At 44.6% G+C, this 19,871-nt stretch overlaps 1 protein-coding gene across 1 annotated transcript in view; it reads right to left on the reverse strand.

Moving 5' to 3' along the window:
* Positions 1-762: 762 nt before the first annotated feature.
* The window catches only part of FBN1 (fibrillin 1), a 193,471-nt gene continuing 174,362 nt past the window's right edge, over positions 763-19,871 (reverse strand). The window contains exons 54-66 of the mRNA XM_080930907.1: positions 18,994-19,113; positions 17,465-17,587; positions 17,021-17,152; positions 15,391-15,516; positions 14,590-14,796; positions 12,910-13,035; positions 12,562-12,684; positions 9,752-9,868; positions 9,395-9,523; positions 8,468-8,587; positions 6,327-6,558; positions 3,209-3,383; positions 763-2,133 (exon numbers count right to left, since the gene is read on the reverse strand). Of these exons, the coding sequence (XP_080787033.1) occupies positions 1,744-2,133; positions 3,209-3,383; positions 6,327-6,558; positions 8,468-8,587; positions 9,395-9,523; positions 9,752-9,868; positions 12,562-12,684; positions 12,910-13,035; positions 14,590-14,796; positions 15,391-15,516; positions 17,021-17,152; positions 17,465-17,587; positions 18,994-19,113 (2,120 nt within the window). The 3' untranslated portion in view covers positions 763-1,743. The remainder of the gene's footprint in view (positions 2,134-3,208; positions 3,384-6,326; positions 6,559-8,467; positions 8,588-9,394; positions 9,524-9,751; positions 9,869-12,561; positions 12,685-12,909; positions 13,036-14,589; positions 14,797-15,390; positions 15,517-17,020; positions 17,153-17,464; positions 17,588-18,993; positions 19,114-19,871) is intronic.

Raw genomic sequence — 19,871 nt, forward strand, 5'->3', positions numbered from 1 at the left:
TCGCCACGGTTAGCCTTCTCATTAAGAAGGTATGTATTAAACTGGGGTTTATAGCACTTGACACTTATTGTCCCATCTAGGAAAGCACAGTTTGCAGTCTACGCCACTGGCTTTTTATGGCTTCCAAGAGTTTGAGAGGACTTTCCCATGTCTCGGAAAATTCCACTCTCGAACTCCCTTCACGTAACAAAATTAATTCATCTTACTTTTACTACCACAAACTGTTTTGCTGGCTTGGGGGATTTAAGTTGTTTTGTTCTTCTTCTTCTATTAACTAAATGAGCTTAACAGTTAAATATTGAATATTGCATTTAAAATAAACCACCATGTTTCAAGTTAGGACATTTGAAAACCAAGCTGATGCAGCATTCAGTTGGGTTCAATTCAATCAGCTCTCTGTAATTAGCCTAGCACTGACCAACAACAGATGTTCAGGGGAAAGGCTGGAACACCTTGGCAATGCTGTGTACTTGAGGGGAAGGGGTGTGAAGTTCAGCCTCTTGAAGAGAATGACTGAATTTTATATTTGTAAGTTCTTAAGTCTGGGAGTTTAAAAGTCCCAGGACTAATTATGCCACATTGTAGAAATGATGCTGTGATCTAAGTGTCTTCCTAGGAAACTTGGATGATGGACCACCCATCAGCAGTTGGTAATCACCATCGAGGGGCTAGCTGAAGATGCCATTTCTTCCCCTAGTCCTCAAGTCACACATACACAGAAGCCACAGATAACAAACCAAGGATACTTTAAACCCAGGAGACTTTATTTCACCCCCAGAAAGGCCCCCTCCAGCCTCAATCCACACAAGAACACAAAACCAAGGTGTAAACTAAAACGGGGATGGAGGGGAGGGTCACTTTATTGTGACATCTTGACATGAACCCCTGGTTGACAGGAATGACTGAGAGTGATTTTGGCACATTGCACATGCTATGTGATGGAGGATGAGCTGGGAATCCTCTGGTGGCTGAGGCTGTATCCTTGTCCTCCCCAACCTCAGTGCACACACGGGCCAGTCTCAAGAGAGTCCACTACCACTTGGTGTAGATGTTTAACAAGTCTTTGGTCTTAATAAGCACCATTACCAACCCTCACATTAAGGGCTTTATTATTGTAGTTTATAAATGTTTCAATGATAAAAATAGCACGTTACAGTGTACACACACTTCATTTACATGTACTGCACCATACTCATACGTGAGAAAAGCTACTGAACTAACTTTGGTTGATTGAAATGAAGTATTTGAATGGAGTACTTGGCAATTCGGTTCCTACCTTGTGTCCTTATTACAGTGCATCAATAAATCTATTTTGAGAATTTACTAGCACCAAACAGACAACAGAAACCTACTACTTGCACTCTGAGAAGCAAAGCTTCGAAATTTGAAGACCAGCAGAACGGTCCATCAGACGGAAGCGCGCTCCTGTGCGGAGGCCGGGAAGATAGCCCGACGGCAGGAATGGCCGACCTCAGAGGATGTTCATGTCCCAGTTTTCAGGAATCAATACACACGACGGGGTAGCTGAGCTACTCACGGGAAACCTGAGAAAGTGGTCGTTTGAACTAGGATCATCACTGTCCCTTGCTGTTGCCATTCAAGAACGGTGCTCATTTTATACAGATTGACAAGGTGAACGATTGTACCATGATGTGAAGGTTCTGGCTTGGGGAAAATAATAATTCTACCTACCTAAAGTTGCTTTTTTGTTTTCTTTTAGTTATTTGGTCTCTGGATGGTAAATTAATGCAGCAAGATCTGAATTTTCATCTTCAGGTTATCGCCCAGTTCCCCGCTGAGGTAGTCTTTGTCATATCTGTCCTCTAACTGGTTAAGTTCTTTCTTTTTATAAAGCGGAGTGCTGCTGATCTGTAAGGAGTAGGTTCCAGCCACTGGCTTCTTCTTGGTGAAGTGGAGGTAGCTGACCCCTTCCTTCTGGTTGATTTTAAAGAACCCCTCTTCGTTTCCAGATTCAATCGAGTATCTGTTGTGGTTCATCAGAGTTGTGAGGGCCGGCAGGAGTTCTAGAATTCGGACCTTGTTATTGATATGGGAAATGTTGAAAGCAAAGCTGGCTGGCTTCTCCACATCCCAGCTGGCGAGGCTCACATTGGCTTCCATATCAGACCCATCCTGGAAAGACACAAGGCAATGGGTTAAGTCCACCTAAATGCATCCTTTAGTTCTCATACTAAAGAGAAAGCCATTCAGGTCTCAAGCTAAATCTAGTTTACTGGTCAGGCAGTATGTTAAGCTAAAAAGGCACACTCATAGGCACTTTAAGTCACAAATGTATTCTCAAAAAAGTAGATGGCAGGAAGTTAGGTTGAAATCCTTTATTGGGGGGAGTCTCTCAGTAGGTCTCAAAGCCTGGGAACCATTAGACATGCAAATGATTAGCCCCTCCCAGCCCCTTTGAATTAGAATTCCTGTGGTTTTCCCCAGCACTCCATTCTAAGAAGCCTACCTGGTGACTCAGACACAGTGTTTGTTTTTTTTTTTTCTTTTCTTTTCTTTTTTTTTTTTTTTTTAAAGCTTGCTTCATAGTTTGTTTTCTTTTCAAAGACTCATCTCATTTCCCAAAGCACAGCAGGTGGGTTGCAGGACAGAGTTACTCTATTTCAATTTTGCTCACTGACAGGAAATCAACTCTTTCAAAGGACACACCTCTGAACCTACTTCCTGGCTGTGATGAGCGCTTTAGCTTTTCTGTTTGCCTCTTTGGGACCACATGGACAAGATGCCCCCAACCTGGAGCCAGAGATCTGGGTGGATGAATGCATTCCTGACTTGACACGGCATCATACGTTCCTGCTCACCCGTCGAGTCCTCTCCCGCCCCCACTCCTTGGCCGCTGTGTGGGGAGTACCATGTGTTCATGCCGCTCTGCCCACCTGCTGTCCGAGACAGCAGACCCCGTCCTGTCTGCAGACACTGGGTAGGCGTTGGACTTTCCTCTTGGTGAGACGGAGGATGTGAGCAAGTGTGAGGAATCTGTCAAACTGCCACTCTCGAGAGGCAGCCAAAATAAATAAATAATATAAAACAAGCCCCCAAACCTCATGGCCTCTTGTGAAACCCTGCTAGAGCCAGGAAAATGACTGGACTTTCCGTCTGGGGAGACTAGTCACTCTTTGAGGTGTCCTTGGGGGAAAGTGTAGGAGCCCGAGGGTCCGTACACAATTGCAGACAAGAGACCCTGACATACCTGGAGGTCAGAGGCATCAGTTTCATTCGTGCTTCTTCGCTTCCTGCCTCGTTTTGGGTAGCCATTGATCTTACACTCGTAGCAGGCCTCTGGGGACAGTGAGTTGTCGTCCATCTCACCGCTGGCTGGCGGCTCTGGGCCACCTCGGCCCATGCCCATTCCAGAAACGCAATGCCTACCGCAGAAAGGGGCACAAGGCAATTTCTGTCAGATCCAGAAGCTCTGATGTTCAGCCTCCCTACCGACAGCATCCGGCAGACTGTCCACTGGACAGTCACCTGCTTCTAAAAGTCATACCGATGCCCAGGTATCCAGTCCTAATGCCCAGTGCCCTGAGTACAGAGTTCTTTCTCTCAAGACACTGGCTTACACACTTCTCTGTCCCCTTCATCCCCCAGCCAAACAAACATTCACAGTGCTCATGCAGGGAGGGGACACACTGAAAACAAAATTGAGGGTGAGATCATGTGACCTTAGTGGGTCACTGAGACATGTCTTCTCTTTTATGAATCTTGTCCCATGGGAGTACAGAAGGTCCCCTGCCAGCTGTATCTCTAGAAGGCAGTGGTGAGTGGGCAGGTAGGCCATATCTAGGGCCTCTTTCCTGGACAACGTATTCCTTCCTCTGCTGTGGCCTTGATTTTCATGTTTTACTTTTTAAGATCGGCATTCAGTATGTCAGATAGCATTAGGGCAAGGGCATAGGTGGACACAGTATGTTTTGGTGGCCTTCCTCCTCCCATGTCTCCCACACTCCTGTTGCTGTCTCTACTCCCAGCACCCCTCTACCCCAGTTGTGTCTTTTTTTATAGCCAAAGTTTTTTATGTCGATAGCCTAACCACTGCCCTCTCTACCACTTCTGCCCCCTGCTGGCTCAAATGTGGAGTGCACTTCCACAGGTTCTTACAGCTCACTTCTTGTCTTATTACAGCCCTGCCATCATCCCTGCCTAACCTAATCCCTTCTGTTTGACAGTTTACTCTTGGCTGATGTTACCGCGGTAGGATGAGAAGTCCACTAAGTGTCCGTGGGTTGCTATAGGTCTGTGCTGTGAAGATGTACAATATATTTTTATATACGGCATGGGTCAGAGCAGAGCTTGCCCAACTGTGGGAAACAGTTTAACTCCAAGTCATTTCAAACCACTAAGGCCATTGGAGTTGACTCATCTGAAGGCGGATAAACAAACCCATGCTCTAGAGAGATCTAATACTTGTTTCTTTGCTGTACAGTTGTTGAAGCCAAGTTATGGAGTGAGCCCCACACAATATCTAATTTGTTTGTGTTAAGCTCCCTTTCTAAATGTGTTGGGAACCTAGATATTATCCTAAAACAACCCTTATTTTGGGGATAAGGTCCACCCAAGTGACATCACAGAGAGGCCAAAGCTGTTATAAAAGGGTGGATTTCTACCACAGAATGTGTGTGCTTCCCACTATCCTTCAAAGCTTCTTTCTAGTTCCTGGGGTCTTCTAAGAGCACACATTTGTTTCCCTCTTCACCTAGCAGCATGGAACATGGATGAACAAGGGAATGGATGGAAGAGGGGAAATGCCCGTGTGTGTTTCCATGTACGACGGCTCCAGGAAGTAAGCCCAAATCTGCAGGCTTGGCTCCTTTCTCAGAACTTTTTTCCAGTATTTTCTTGTCCCAGGAGCACCACTTATAAGAAATGTGGCTACAAAATCCCACTGGCAAAAAGCCAGTTTGGAGTGTCACAATTTTTTTTTCTGGGAAAAATGGTTCTGGCATTAAACTGTAAAAAAAAAAAAAAATACTGAGTCAAGTGAGAGCCAGACAGACATCTGGGAATGTGGGTCCTGCTGCTGGCATTCCGAGAGCTTCCCACAAAGAATTCTTCTACCTTGAAGTTTATACAAACTGGAATAAGTCCCTGCAAGCCAGTGTGTCAGAGACTCCAGGACTACTGAGTTCATATTTGAGATAAGTGTATATGTGATTGTGTGTGTGTGTGTGTGTGTGTGTGTGTGTGTGTGTGTGTGTGTGTGTGTGATGGGCAGGGACAGAGAAAAACAGACAGACAGAGTTCTAATTAAGAGAGAGATAGTTCTAATTAATAAATTAAGATTCATGAACTAGGCTGGGAGTGGTAGCCTAGTGACGCCTTTAATCCCAGTACTCAGAAGGCAGAGGCAGGCAGATCTCTGTAAATTCGAGGCCAGCCTGGTCTACACAGTGAGTCCAGGACAGCCAGGGCTCTGTTACACAGAGAAACCCTGTTTCAAAAACAAAACCAAGAACAAAGATTCATAAACTAGATATACACTCAAGTCATTAGGGAAGAACTCAACTTTAAAAACTTACTAAAATTTCAAGCCATTGATAAAAACAATGTTCCTTCTCTGCTCCAACTCTCAATATAAACATATTCATGTTCTCACCATTCACAAATTTTTTCTACTTGGAAAATACAGTTAATTATTCCAACTCATATTTAATGTGCTTTTTAAAATAATTTCTAATGTAAATTCAAGAGCAAAGGACAAAAGATGCCTTAAAAATGTTAAGAAACACCCAGCAAAAGTTGTCTGTAACCTGATGGGAGTTAGAAAAGAAAAGCATCATAAGGCCAAATCTGCAGGCTTGGCTCCTTTCTCAGAACCTTTCTCGAGTATTTTCTTGTCCCAGGAGCACCGCTTAGAAGAAATGTGTCCCAGCATGCTCAGCTGTGTAGGGTGCAGCAGGCTCTTTGTGGGCTGATCCAGAGGAATCTTCTTGGGGAAGAAAACCAATCACCTCTCAGCAAGATGTGAAGAGCATGAGACAGAAGCTGTACCATGAAATAGGAACCATATGGCTGCATTATGTTGCTGGGTGCTCTATGAGTTTCTAGAAATCTGGACACTCCTTTACAGATGCTCTCCTCAAACCTTTTCTAAGCTAACTGGAATGAACCCAAGGATTATATAGAAAATGCAGTTCTCTAGTAGGATATATGTGTGTGTGTGTGTGTGTGTGTGTGTGCCTTTGGAATGGTGCTGGAATCACACACACACACACACACACACACACACACACACACACACACACACACTCATGGTATACATATGAATATTTACAAACTCATTAACTGAGGGCAGGAAGAATAATACTTACCCTTGGCCAATCCTGTAGTATCCTGGAGGACAGCCACACAGGTAGCCACCCTCAGTATTAGAGCAGCCGTAACTGCAGGGGGCCTGGGATGAGCCACACTCATTGATGTCTTGGCAGCCTCCGCTGAACTGTTCGTACTGGAAGCCAGTGGGGCACATGCACTTGTAACTCCCTAGGGTGTTGTGGCAGGAGGCTCCTCCACAGACGTGTGCGCTCAGACACTCGTTTTCATCTGCAGAGAAGACACAGCAACGTGACATGTGTCTCGTTACACAGAATTCTAAGGTCATGATTCTCATGACTGACCAGCCGGCCCATAGGTAGGTAAGTAGGTTCTCAGAGAAGAAATCAGGCAGTGTGGTCAGTTGGGAGAATACAGGAGGGGTTGGGGGGGTGGGAGGGGAAGGTAGGTAGTCTCTTGCCATGCTGACTAAATATGGTAGAAGAGATGGAATGCTCCTAGCAAAATACCCAGGATGGCACCGAGAGGTGCCTCAGACTCCAGTTCTCACCAGAAGCTGATGCTAATATGTTTTGCCCCATGTGAGGCAATTTGGAGTTCAGAGGGGGAGGGAGAGTCTGTACAGTGCGTCACAAGTGGTCCCAGACACCCACCACTTCTCCAGAAGCTCCTCTTGGGCCCTGAATGTGAGGTCTGAGGATGGCTGATACCCTACAGGGTTGTCACCCAATTTATCCACCCTGTTTGTACTTCCTTTTCAAAAACTCTGCAAGGCCTGCAGGTGCCCAGTCCTAGGTGAAGCCGTACCTCCTGGTATGTCTGCTTTCTCTCTGAATGCCTATCTAAATGGGCTGTGGCTTCAGTGTTTGAGCCATGACTAAAGCCTGTGAGGCTGGGGAGGGTTCCATGCATTCATTTCAGGCAGTAACATGGGGCGGGCCATTTTAGTAAACCTTCCTCCCAGCCCGTGAGCATCAGGAGGCTTTCCCAGGCTTGAATGTTGAGCAGCAACTGTCTCTATGCACAGGGGTGATTCACCTACCCTCCAGTGCTTATTTAGATTGGGGGATATTTGTTGTTCACAGTGACGAGTCGAATAAAGACGTTGTCATCCAAGTGTACTGTGTACTTTGACCATACTCCTCCTCCTGTGTTCCCCACTCCCTGCCTCCATCCCCTGTCCTTCCCCAGACAACCTCCCTTCTAGTTCATGTGGTGCATGTGCACTTAGTGAATAGGTGGGGAAGGCCTAGGGGCTTTGCTGATAAATTCAAATACTTAGTATCATGTGTGTGTGTATGTGTGTGTGTGTGTGTCTAGTATTATTTGTGAATATATATTCTTCTCTCTTTCCCTCTCCTTCCATTCAGTCACTAGCCTGACTTTGCCTATTTGAAGATGCTCTAAATCCAAAGACCTCAAATCTCCATCCAAGGTCCCTTAGGTTACAGGGATACTAAAATAGAAAAATCAAAGATAACGTTGTTTACTCTTTTCTCTTTTTTAAATAAGGAATAAAGTGTGCTATAGATGCCATCTTTGACTATTTTTAGTAGGGCCCAATGGGTTCCACTTCAGCTCAAAGTTGAAATCTGCTATTTGCTTCTAGAAAGGAATGGCATTTACAGCCCCTGATCTCTAACTCAACCACCAGGCAGAGTGAACTTCTGACAAGCTAAGGGGGGGCACATGGGTGGGGCTGGTCCAAGAGATCTGCTCAGTATAGCACCACACTGGGCAAACCGTTTCGGTCCCTGTCAGGACTCATTCTAGAAAATGTTATGTCTTGAGCCTTCTGAGCCCTGTTTGGGATTTTGGGGCAATAGGAACCCCTAACCTTAATTAACTTACTCTGATCTGGTCATGATCCTCCTGGAACCAAAGTAAATCTTCAAGGAACTAGATATCATAGAGAGATTCCCCAGTGTGGGCTGCTGACTAACAGTGCAGCGGAAGAGGAAGGTAACATGGCGTCAAGGAAGTCTAAGGGCAGCTTAGCTCTACTATATTCAAAGGCCAGTCACTCCATTACATCCCTGAAGATTATCACTTCCCTTTGGTTTAGATAGAGAAACTTTCAGGGGGCTGTGGCTGGCTCTGTAACTTCCCTTTGGAAGGAAGTTCAGACTCCATGAGGGGCCAGCAGCTGGGCTTCTTTGAAGGACCAGGAGCTACTTGCCTACACACTGGTTCCACTGGTAGTGCTGGAGGTAACCCTGGGGGCAGCTACACCGATAGCCTCCGATGATGTTCTGGCAGCCATGTTGACAGCGGTGGTTACCCTCACACTCGTCCACATCTGTAAAAGAAGCAGAGGCTTTTGTGAGTCCTGTCAGCACCTGTCTCTCAGGCTCTCTGAAGCCTCATCCATCTGCCTGTGAAGCTCAAAGGCAGTTTTAGACATAAACCTTTCTTCTAAAAAAAATGTATTCTATCAAAATATCAAGAATAAATATCTACGCTAATATTCGGAGATTCCCCAGACAGTCTATGGATAAAAATGTAAGTCACAGAAAGCTGTGGGATACTGGAAACTATCTGTGTTCGTTTGTACTAGAATTAGAAACCAAGGAATATGAATAATAAAATAAAATCATAAGAATTAAAATTTGATTGTGAATTATACATTTGTGGAAGAGTTATTTCCTACATGTATTGTCCATGTTGGAGAAATCTAAGGGCTCTGGCCACAAATGTCGGATGTTGAGGCACTTTTGCGAGCTATTCCTACTAAGTTAATGTGTTAACCTTAAAAAGAAATTCTTGGTCTACATAGAAGAGGCATGTGTTGTTGGTACATTTCTGAAACCTGGGGCTCATGCAAACAGTCTGGTCTTTAGTTGGATGGTTTCCTTGCATTGAGATGTTTCTCTTTTTCTTCATTTTTTTGCCTGGTTGTTTGCTTATTTATTTATTTATTTTTGGCTGACATTCAATTTGTGGCAATCTTCTTTCCTCTGCCTCTGCCTCCCAAGTGCTTGGATTATAGATGTATGTCAGCGCACCCAGAAGAGATAATAGTTCCTGTAACTCTCGGAAGTTGACAGCCACATATGCCATCTCTACAAGAAGCTGCTAGCTGGGTATGGCTGAGGTCTGGACCTACCTTCACAGCTGGCCCCGCTCTGATCGAGTGAGAACCCCCGCTGGCATTCACAGGTGAAGCTTCCTGGAGTATTCTGGCAAACGCCCTTGGACCCACACAGGTTGATATCAGATGTGCATTCATTGTTATCTGGGAGAAGCGGTGGGAGAGAAGAGGAGAGTGATGCTTTGCATTGTTTGAAATGAAGGGAGAAGGTTGACTCAGAGAAGTCTACTATAGGGTCAATAATTTCCTCTCCTGTGCGCATGGCTAACATGTGCACCCCTGCATGCTAACACGCTATCTGACAGCAGAGGGATTAGAAAAGCCTCTTATGGGAACATTTGTGTCCCACACATGGCTTTCCTTCCTACTTACCAATGCAGGCAGTGTGGTGCTGGGTAAACCCAGGAGGACATTTGCATGTGAAGCCACCGATGGTGTTAACACACAGGAACTGACAGTTATGCTGTTTGGTTGCACACTCGTCAAGATCTGCAAGAAATTGCAAGATGGGATTCAAGTTGTGCCGAACAGGTTTGGGGAGGAAGCATCTCTAGGCCTTCCAGGGCACTGGGGCAGCACAGAGTCACAGCAAGGGGCTGGCAGGAAGGCAGGCGGTGGGCTGAGAAAGGGAGGGAAAAGTGGCTCTGTGGGATCCAAGGTCTATCAGTTCCCCTTAGCTAAAGAAATGTAGGGATTTGTCAGCAAGTTCATTTGAGAGGTATTCTAAATGCCTGAACGGATTGTAAAAATGAAGTAAAAACTCATTCTGAACATTTCCCATAGCAGTGAAAGATCTAAGATAGCAAAAGAGAGGCCAAGGCTGGAAATCTACGTGTTCTCTTAAGTCAGTTGGTCTCAACCTGTGGGTTGAGAATCCTTTTACAGTGCTCCCCTAAGACCATAGGAAAACACAGACGTTCACATTACGATTCATAACAGTAACACAGTTACAGTTATGAAGTAGCACCGAAAATGATTTTATGGTTTGGGGTCACCCCAGCATGAGGAACGGTGTTAAGGGGAGGTTGAGGACCACTAATCTACATTAAAGGAGGCCATCAGTTTGACTTCCTTGGTTAGCAGTTTTTCTTTGAGTGAAATAAAATCGAACAACTAGGAAAGACAATAAACAAACAAACAAACAAACAAACAAACAAACAAATCTAGCTGATTTTGATGAACCGAAACAAAAAAAACCCTTTCTTATATGACAGATCCAAAGTTGTTATTATTATTATTTCAATCTCAGAACAGTCTCCCACCTTAACAGAGTCTGTATGCACAGCCTTAGCTTCTAGACTCACTTCAAGTTCCAAAGGCATTTAAAAACATATTAAGAGCTACCAAGTATGTTAGACTTGAGGGATGGCTTTTACATGCCTGGGAATTCAAGAGTACTTTATCACACACTCAGGCCCTGCACAGAGGCACACGTGGTGTGAGATTTGCTAGCGGCTGCCTTTGCTCCCCCAGTGGCCTTCCTGCCTGGGCAGGTACCTTTCCTAACCCGAGAGGACCTCCCTGGGCCCACCCTCAAACGGAGCCTTTCTTGAGCTCTCTGTTGCTGAGAGGTCAACTTCTCTCACCTGCAGCTGGTGAGAAAACAGTGCTGTGGTACTTCGTAGTTGTGCAATACACTAATGTGAACCTTTCAGCAGCAACTTGCTGTTCTCAACCTCAAGAGTATCTTCTCCCTCTCTCTCCTCCCCCTCTTTTCCTTTTATATTATAATCAGTAACATATACAAATTGTACAGATTAATGGGGGTGGGTTTCACTGTGTTATGTCCATACTTGCTATAAATCTTATCCGGATTTCTTCTCTTCCCTGTCCACCCCGTTTCTCCAGTGAGGGGAAGGTACTGGCCCCACACCTCCCCCAGAGGCTCTCTTCTACGTGTTTTCATCTCAGAGTGAGTGGGACAGGCATCTGCACACCTCCACATGTCTGTCAGGCACAGACAAACTTGGACTTTATGAGAATGGGCAGAGAGAAGGGTATGTGAAATAAAGACTCTGAGCCTAACAGCCTGGTCACCCTCAGAGTAGCTGATGCTACTTGTAAGAAACCTCACAGTCAGGCCTGTAGATGTAGAAACAGAAGTCAGGAGAGGGTCATTAGGCCCTCACCTGAGACTCCAGACAGTCTCTCCTATACCTTCTTCTGCTCAAGTTGCATGTTGAATCCAGAGTTACAGAGAATGGTCAGGGTTCACAGAGGGGGCTGTGTAACCACAGATGTGTGTCTTTGGGAAAGTCATTGCTCACACTGAGGTGAGTGTCTACCGTAGCCCACTGCTGCAGATTCAAAAATGTACATTTGTTTCCTTACAAATTGCAGAGAGAAGAGATATTTTCTCTGGACATGTCTCATTGTTCACACGGATTATCTCTTGCTCCACATCCTTACACATGCCAGAACTTACAGTGATCCCAGCTGAAGCTCACATTTGCAGGCTATGAGCAGATGCTGGGATCAGGGACATCTTCCCCAGCTACAGAATGATCCAGGACCTAGGACCAGGTCTGCATAGAAGAACCTCTGAAGGGTTTTATCTAGTAGGATAGGGCTGAATATATACTGAACAGATTTTACAAAAGCTAATTTCTAGTTGAGGAGAGATTTCTGCACAGAGTTTGAATGTTTCTCAAATTCCACAATTACCTCTGGTAAGTTCTTAGAAGGCATGGTGGCTTTATTTTGCAAACTTAGAATCTAGGTAGATAGATAGATAGATAGATAGATAGATAGATAGATAGATAGATAGATAGTCAGACAGACAGACAGACAGACAGATAGATAGACTCGTTTAATTAATCAGACACACCTCTGAGATCATGGTATGAAGACCTCCTAGCCCACACTGTTGTTGAACAGAGACTGAATAAATGAAGCAAATGGAAAAAGATGAGGAATTAACTGGGAATTCACCTCACCAGAGCCTTGGAGAGTTGGTACCAATGAGCCTTTCATAGATATCATCCATGGATGCTCATGTGGTATCAAGCAAGGGTGGCTGCTACTCCTAGCTTTAAGCAGCCTTCCTGGCCTCAGTGTAATCCTCAGGGACCTACTCCCTACACAGGCACTAAGTCCAGGGAAGCAGGTCTTGCAGTTTGTCTCCTAATTATTCCCAGGCATAACCAGAGGCCTGTGAGTGGATAAAGCCAAAGACTGCTTACCTTTGCAGCTCCTTCCATCCTCTTGCAGAATATAGCCCTTCGGGCAGGAACACTGGTAACTCCCTTCTGTGTTTTTGCATATAAAGTTGCAGGGTTTGGGAGCTTGGTTGCACTCATTCAGATCTGTGATCAAAGAAAGACAGTGTAGAGCTCTGTCTGAAAGACTTTCTGAATGCTCCATATCTATATCTATATGTCTACACCTATAGACTCTGTGAAGCACTTCATGATTGCCTCATAATTTTCTATTAAAAGTAGAGATGCATTCTAGATTTTTAGTGTGGGGTTTCCTTTCCTATAACCTGAAATTTGTACTCGGGAATAAAGCCGTATAAACGAAGCACCTACCTACACAGGCAGTGCCGGTTATATCCGGAGTGTAGCCAGTTTTACAGATGCAGTGATACGACCCTCTGTCATTGACACACTCCCCATTTCGGCAAACATCGTGGATAACCTTGCACTCATCAATATCTAGGACAGATATAAATCACAATAATACATACGTTAAAATATACAGTGGGCAGCATTGAAACACAGGAGTCACTTGAGTGAAAAGTTTTATATACCATGTTATTATACTAAGAACTATAGTATTAAACCAAAAGGAGACAGAGAGGATGTCATAAGCAGTTGGTAATGATGGTATGAGGTGATAATTAGAAGCTGTTCAAACAAAGGGAAATAATTCAAACAACTGGCCATCTAAGGTTGTGTTATTTTTCTCTTCTGGATTCATAGAATCACACCGCACAGAGACATGTTGTGTCCTCTGCTCCGTCTCACCCTTGGGCATCACAGGAGCAAGTCATAGCAGAGGACCCTCTGGACAAGGGAAGACTAGTTTCTCCCTGATGTTCCATGTTCAAAATAAGAAGGAAATCTCTTCAATATTTTCTTTGTCCTATTTGAAGTTAATCCTGAAAAATATCAAGTTACCTCATGTGGGGAGAGTGGAATTTACTTCCCTCTTTTGTATGGAACTAACTGGGCCTCTTGGGTAGATGGTGAGGCTAGGTTTACGAAGTTTGCTAGAAAGAGACAACCTTATTCATGTCTCTATCACAGACAGAAAGGCTTGGAGATTCTGCACTGGTGGCCATTAAGGCAGGGCACCAATACAAGCATTTGCACGAGTTATTAACCCTTTCATCACCCAAAAATCATCTACTAGCAGCAGATGGGTGTGCCTGGCCTTCTGCAGCTTACCCTGAGGTACAGGTGAGCACTTTTTAATTGGTCTCAAGAAATGGGTCCTCTAGTCTCTCATTTCAACATCCTCCAAAAGGTGGGATCTGCCCTCCATTTACCCATGTCCTTTATTCTCTCATTAGTCACATTTTCCCAACAGGAAGACACGTTTCTTCTAATTCTTCTTTAAGTATTTGCTTCTAACCTCCTTCAGCCCCCTACCCCACCCAAGGGGCACAACAGAACACCAACAGGACCCTCTTTCTCAGTCCTTCTAGGAACTAAACCTTGACTGTGTTGATAAATGTGGAATCATATGAGTCTTGCAGGATTTCACAACTTCCTCAGACACCTCCGCCAACCCCTGTATGCATCTAGATGTCTAGCTGAAAGCAGCTTGTGCATTTCAGACACGACTATTCCCAGCACACCAGCAGTCTTGGTACTTCTTCGATATACTCCATCTTGGCTAATTTTGAGTTAAAATGAATATTGGTGGAGTGGAACTAGATGATTGTTTAGTTCATGGTTCATTTATAAACTACCTTCTAGCAGATTTCTACTGGACCCTTGCAAGGCAGAGGCAAGGACCCAAGCACACATAATCAACTGGACCAAGGACTGTTGGCAAATGGCCTTGAATGTTTACAGCCCTATAAGGAAGGATTTCTGTCCGCCCCAGTCAGACAGCGCAAGCCTATCTTGGCAGCCTCACATTTCCGTCCTTCTCCGTAGAGAAACACATACATCCCTTGCAACAGCTTTTGTCTAATAATGAAAAATTAATTAAAAAAATAAGTTCCCACCTTTTCTCAACAACAGAACAGAGTGAAGTACCTGCTCCGTTGGTCATGAATCCTCGGCCATGGGGGCACAGTTTCTTGTAAGCCACCGTGCCCTCGAAAGGACAGATCTCACACTGGGGTCCCCAGCCTCTCCCTCCATCACAGCAGCACTCGGACTTGGTGACAGGGTTCCTGTTGCTTGATCCAATCTGGCACATGTTTTGTAGTACCTCCGAAAAGCAGTACCCTTCCCGGTTGTCTGGAAGAGACGTTCCAAGGCAAGGAGGAATTGAGGGGCTGGTCTGTGTGCATTGGGGCATTAGAAATTTGGTTGGATATAAAAAAACCAAAAGGATGTAACACTTTACCCTGGGTGAAGAGGAGCGAGAAGCAAAAGCTGGAAACAGCAGGGAGAGAGAGAGGAGGCGTCTGACGGAAACAAGACAAGAAATCTGTGAGTTGGCAGAAAGGCATTGGTGCAGACAAGCTTTTAACTCAGTGTGCCCCAGACGTGTGGAAGGACAGTTGCAACAGCCATGCTATAGAAAAGGGGGCAAAAAAAAAAAAAAAAAAAAAAAAAAAAAACCATACGAAAGTGGGCCTGGTTACAGAGGCCTTAACAGGCAGCAAGAAGGAAACCTCAAGCTAGCAATTCCATGTACAATTAGCAAAGGAAGAATTTCTCTGTACGGAGGTCCTGAGCCCAAGGGACACTTGGTCACTAAGTCATCTCCCAAGGCTGAATGTTTTCAGCTCCTTTGCAATTTTTGACATTTTTTTTATTTTTCAGAAATCAAACCAGAAACAATGCTTTGGAGCTTGAGGGGAAGGTTGCACAGCCTTGGATGCTTACCCAAGCACTCATCCTGAGTGGGGCTGGCTGTGAAGCCATCGTTACATTCACAGGTGTAGCTCCCCCGGGTGTTGAGGCAACGCCCATTCTCACAGATCCCGGGCTTGGTCTGACATTCATTCTCATCTGTGTAGACAGTGAACAGGAGTCAGGAGACATTTATGGGAAGGGTGACTCCCCCCCCCCCACACACACTTGATTTTTCCCTCCTCCCTTCCTCTCTCCCTCTCTCCCTCCCTCCCTCTCGCCTTCCCTCCCTCTTTCCCTTCCTTCATTCACTCTCTCAGTTTTCTTTGCAAACAAGTAATCTATCCACATGGTTAAAAACTGGAAATCTAGGAAAGGCCAGGAAGAAAAAACTCAAGGTCTCCCTTTCACCCATATTCCTCAGTCACCAAAATCCTCTTCCAGACTGCCAATGTCCACTTCCAGAGATGAATTATGCAATAAAACTAATCTCTCTCTCTCTCTCTCTCTCTCTCTCTCTCTCTCTCTCTCTCTCTCTCTCTCTCTCTCTCTCTCTCTCTTCCCTGCCTCCTGTCCCTTTGGTCTTCTAAGGCATCCTTGAACAAATTTTGATCGATCTAAATGCAAATAGCAGCATTTCGGGCATGCATATTTTTTACTTAAGTCTTGCCCCATCTGTACAGAAAGAAGATTCCTAAAAGGTGAGTCCACACACTGCAGGGAGGACTGAAGGTTGATTGTCATTTTAAAGAGATACATTACTTCAGTCAGAATGATGACAGTAAGTTGTGTTGACCCAGGAACATTAGTCTGGGCTGATCTTCAGATTCAACCTGGCTTGTTTGTTAACACTTTAGCGATATTATTGAGAAAAAAAATAAACCACGCTTTAACATGCTTCTTAAAACATTAAAATAGCTGAATTATTTTTGGATTATCGGGTGATTGTTTAGAACGGAATATCACAAGCTAACTTCCCCAAGTCTCTCTCATTTGAGAATAGCTTTGAGTCTCTTGAACACAGAGTTCCCTGAGAGAGGCAGAGAATGGGAAAACAACACCCAGAGCTAAGTGAAGACTGGTTAAAAAACCCTCAGCCACACCTGATGGTCCAGGCCAGGAACCCAGCTTCCTGGGAGGTTGAAGTGCATGAGGTGTTTTAATAAAACTTTATTCACAAAAGAAGTGGCAGGGTTGAATTTGACTGTAAGCTGCAGTTTGCCATTCCCTGGGCTAGCATTGTAGTTCTCAATATTTGATACACATTAGAATCACCTGGGGACATTGAAAATACCAGGGCTTGGATCCACCTCGAGGTAAGCAGTAGTTTGTTGAAGTTAGAGCCCTGGCTTAGAAATAGTCCTAGCTCAGGGTGTTAGCAAGACAATTGAGTGGACAGACTTAGGGAAGTCAGTGTGAAAAGCCACCTCCTGGGTGGCTACATGAACAAAAGGGCAAGGGTCAAAGGTGAATGACCCTGACAGCAATCCAGACCAAGAGACAGGGAAAGGCCAATCCAGCGTAGAGGACAGTAAGGCCTTTCCTCCGTGAGCTGTGACATTTGATTAAGAGAAAGGAGGACATCACCCACCCGGCTCGGAGCTCAGGTCCCTTCTGCCCTCTGCCATTTCAGCACTAAGCAACCTTTGCAAGATGCTCTTACCTATGCAGCCCTCCCCATCGGGTCTGCGCTGGTACCCAGGGCCGCAGATGCACATGTAGGTACCGATGAGGTTCTTGCACTCCATTTGCTTTTCAGTGCAGTCGTGTTTTCCCTCTGCACACTCATCCTCATCTGGAAAGATGCACAATCACAGTTTAGGTCACAATCACCTCATGCTGGCCCTTTACACAAGAGACCACCATCTCTGTCGTTTCAGTGTTGAGCTTATTTCCTTTGTATTGGGAATTGATATATTAAAAATGGAAGGGAATCTTCTAACCGCCTTTGGACTTGGTGAAGAAACTGCTTTCCAACCAACCGATGGCCTGATCAGAAGCAAGATGCTATGCAAGCCCTTCCTGGACTCCTTTGCTTTATGACTCATACTTGCTTGTTGAAGCATTTATAACTCTTAGGACTAAATGGATTAAAATGGGTCCTCACCTTTACACATCCTCCTGTCTTCTCGCAGAACGTATCCAACAGGGCACTTGCATTCATAGGAGCCATAGGTATTTACACAGCGGAAGGCACACAGCAGAGGATTCTGGGCACATTCATTTATATCTGTAGGAAGAAAACATAAAAGAATAAGCCAATAGCACCAAGAATGTCAAAAGGAGAGAAATGTGCTTTTACTAAAAGTCAAAAGACTTCCTTATCATAGACATGGATGGATCCAGAAAAATGATAAAAATATAAGAGGATTATTTTATAGCTGGTATAAATATGGTGGTTGGATATTCCGGATCTCCCAGAACAGTCACAAGTGTGTTGTCCTGGTATAATTATGTATTTACATGAATGAGAACAATAGGTCAATTTTGCATACTTGGAAGATTCAGGTTGACCAGTTGCTTCCTTCGACTAGAGCACTGGTCATCAAAAGAAAAGACAAGCTCTCTAATACTCTTCATAACTCCTCCTTCTCCAAACCAAAAAGGTTCCTAGGAGACAACAAGGATTCTCTGCTCAGAGTGTTCTGGTCATTTTATACTTAGAGGAACTCAGTTTGCACAGATGCCCTCTACTGGGAAAAATGACCTTTCTAGAGTACACACTTTAGAAATACCAGGATGTGTTTTCAAAAGCAAGAGTGTGAGAACAAACCTCTTTGCTCCCCAAGAATAATGAGGTATGTGGAGGACAGGACTGAGCATCAGGCTTTAGTCACAGCCTTGGAAGGCTCACAACATTCTGGAGGTGCCAACAGTCCATATATCTGATGAAGGGCTTCCTTCAATACCAGTTTCCCTTCCCCATTTTTTTCTTACACCAGTGAACCCCATCTTGAGGAACTTGTGGATCATTGGGACAGCGGCTTGGGCCCTGCTTTTGTGATTCAGTGACCTAGGATGAGACCAGAAAGCTTGCATCCCTAGCAATATCTCAGGGGATTATGAGGCAAATAGTCTAGGGACCAACCACTCTTTGGCACTCCCTAGCTTTTCCCTCTTTTCCACACTTTCTTCCAGGCGGTCATGCTGACAAATACTTTTCAGATGCTTCTATGGGTTAGGCAACCTCTCCTCTGGGATTGCCTCCAGTTGACCACAGGATGTGAGTGGCTATCTAGCTCCATGTTTCTAAAAGGAGATCAGGGGAACACTTAACAGGCCACGGGACGGGGAGGGGGTATCTTGGAAACAACAATAACAACAACAGAAAATAGAGAATAAAACAGGATATAGTAAATGAGACAGGAGTTGTATTGAGATGTGAGCAGGAAGATGCACTTGTAAGCACTCTGTTATGTACAACATAATTTCTGCCACAAGCCACCTATATTGTTTTCACTATATTTACTGACCATATGAGGTCACACAGAGAAGAAGTGATACAACAGCTGCCAGGCTCAGATGGCCTTGATTCTCCATGCCCTGAAAGGTCTTTAAGATCAAGAACTGGAATCAAGCAGCTGCCCCCATGGTCAGTATAGGCATAACTGTCTCTTCTGTATCTGAGACTCTTACCTTCACATGTCATCATTGGACCAGGCTCGAATCCCTCCTCGCAGGTACATTCAAAACCTCCAATCACATTCTTGCATGTCCCATTTCCACAAGGATTGCCCACGGAGCATTCATCGGTGTCTGCCGGTGATTTAAAAAATAAAATTGGAGATAAAAATGAATGGAGATAAAATGGAGGTCCCGACGCCACTTTTCATTCTGTCTGAGTTCTTGGCTCTGCGCTGTCTTGCTTAGTTCTGTTCTTGCAAGGAGGGAAACCTTCACTGGTTCATAGCTGGAGTTTGTTCTCACTTGTTCAAAGGCAGAGACAGAGAGAGGTTTGAATGTCTAGCTCTTATACTGCGCATGTGGTTTCTACGGCCTGTCCTTATGGAGAAGTGCATCTTTCCCTGGGAGTAGATGTTCTAATGGCTAAAATAAGGCTTCTACATGCAGCCAGGGGTTTCTGCTGGTTCAAAGACAAAGTCTCCAATTGGTCCCACATCACATCACTGTGCAAGAAGGCTTACATATGATGGAGTCTTGCCAGATGTTAAACAAAGACTACCCAACATGAAATAGAACGTACGGGATAAAAACCAACATTCGAGTACATTTTGTTGATTCCATTAAAACCAGGTGGTTTACATTAGGCAGAAAAAGAAAAGACTAGAAAAAAAGGAGAAAGGGAAACATGTTTAGGGCACGGTCTTTTTAAACAACTGTGGAGAGAGAAAATATTTTACCAAAAAAATTCCCTAAAATATATAGATGCCTCCTAACCCATTCATCCGGAACACCCACTGTTCTTATTTATGGCCTAGGCCTTAGGAAGAACATTTTCCCTTGGGAAAGAAAGAACCCTATTTTTAGAAATAACATTGCTATTTTAGAAATTT

The sequence above is a fragment of the Micromys minutus genome (assembly GCF_963924665.1).
Source record: "Micromys minutus genome assembly, chromosome: 17".
NCBI classification, from domain to species: Eukaryota; Metazoa; Chordata; class Mammalia; order Rodentia; family Muridae; genus Micromys; species Micromys minutus.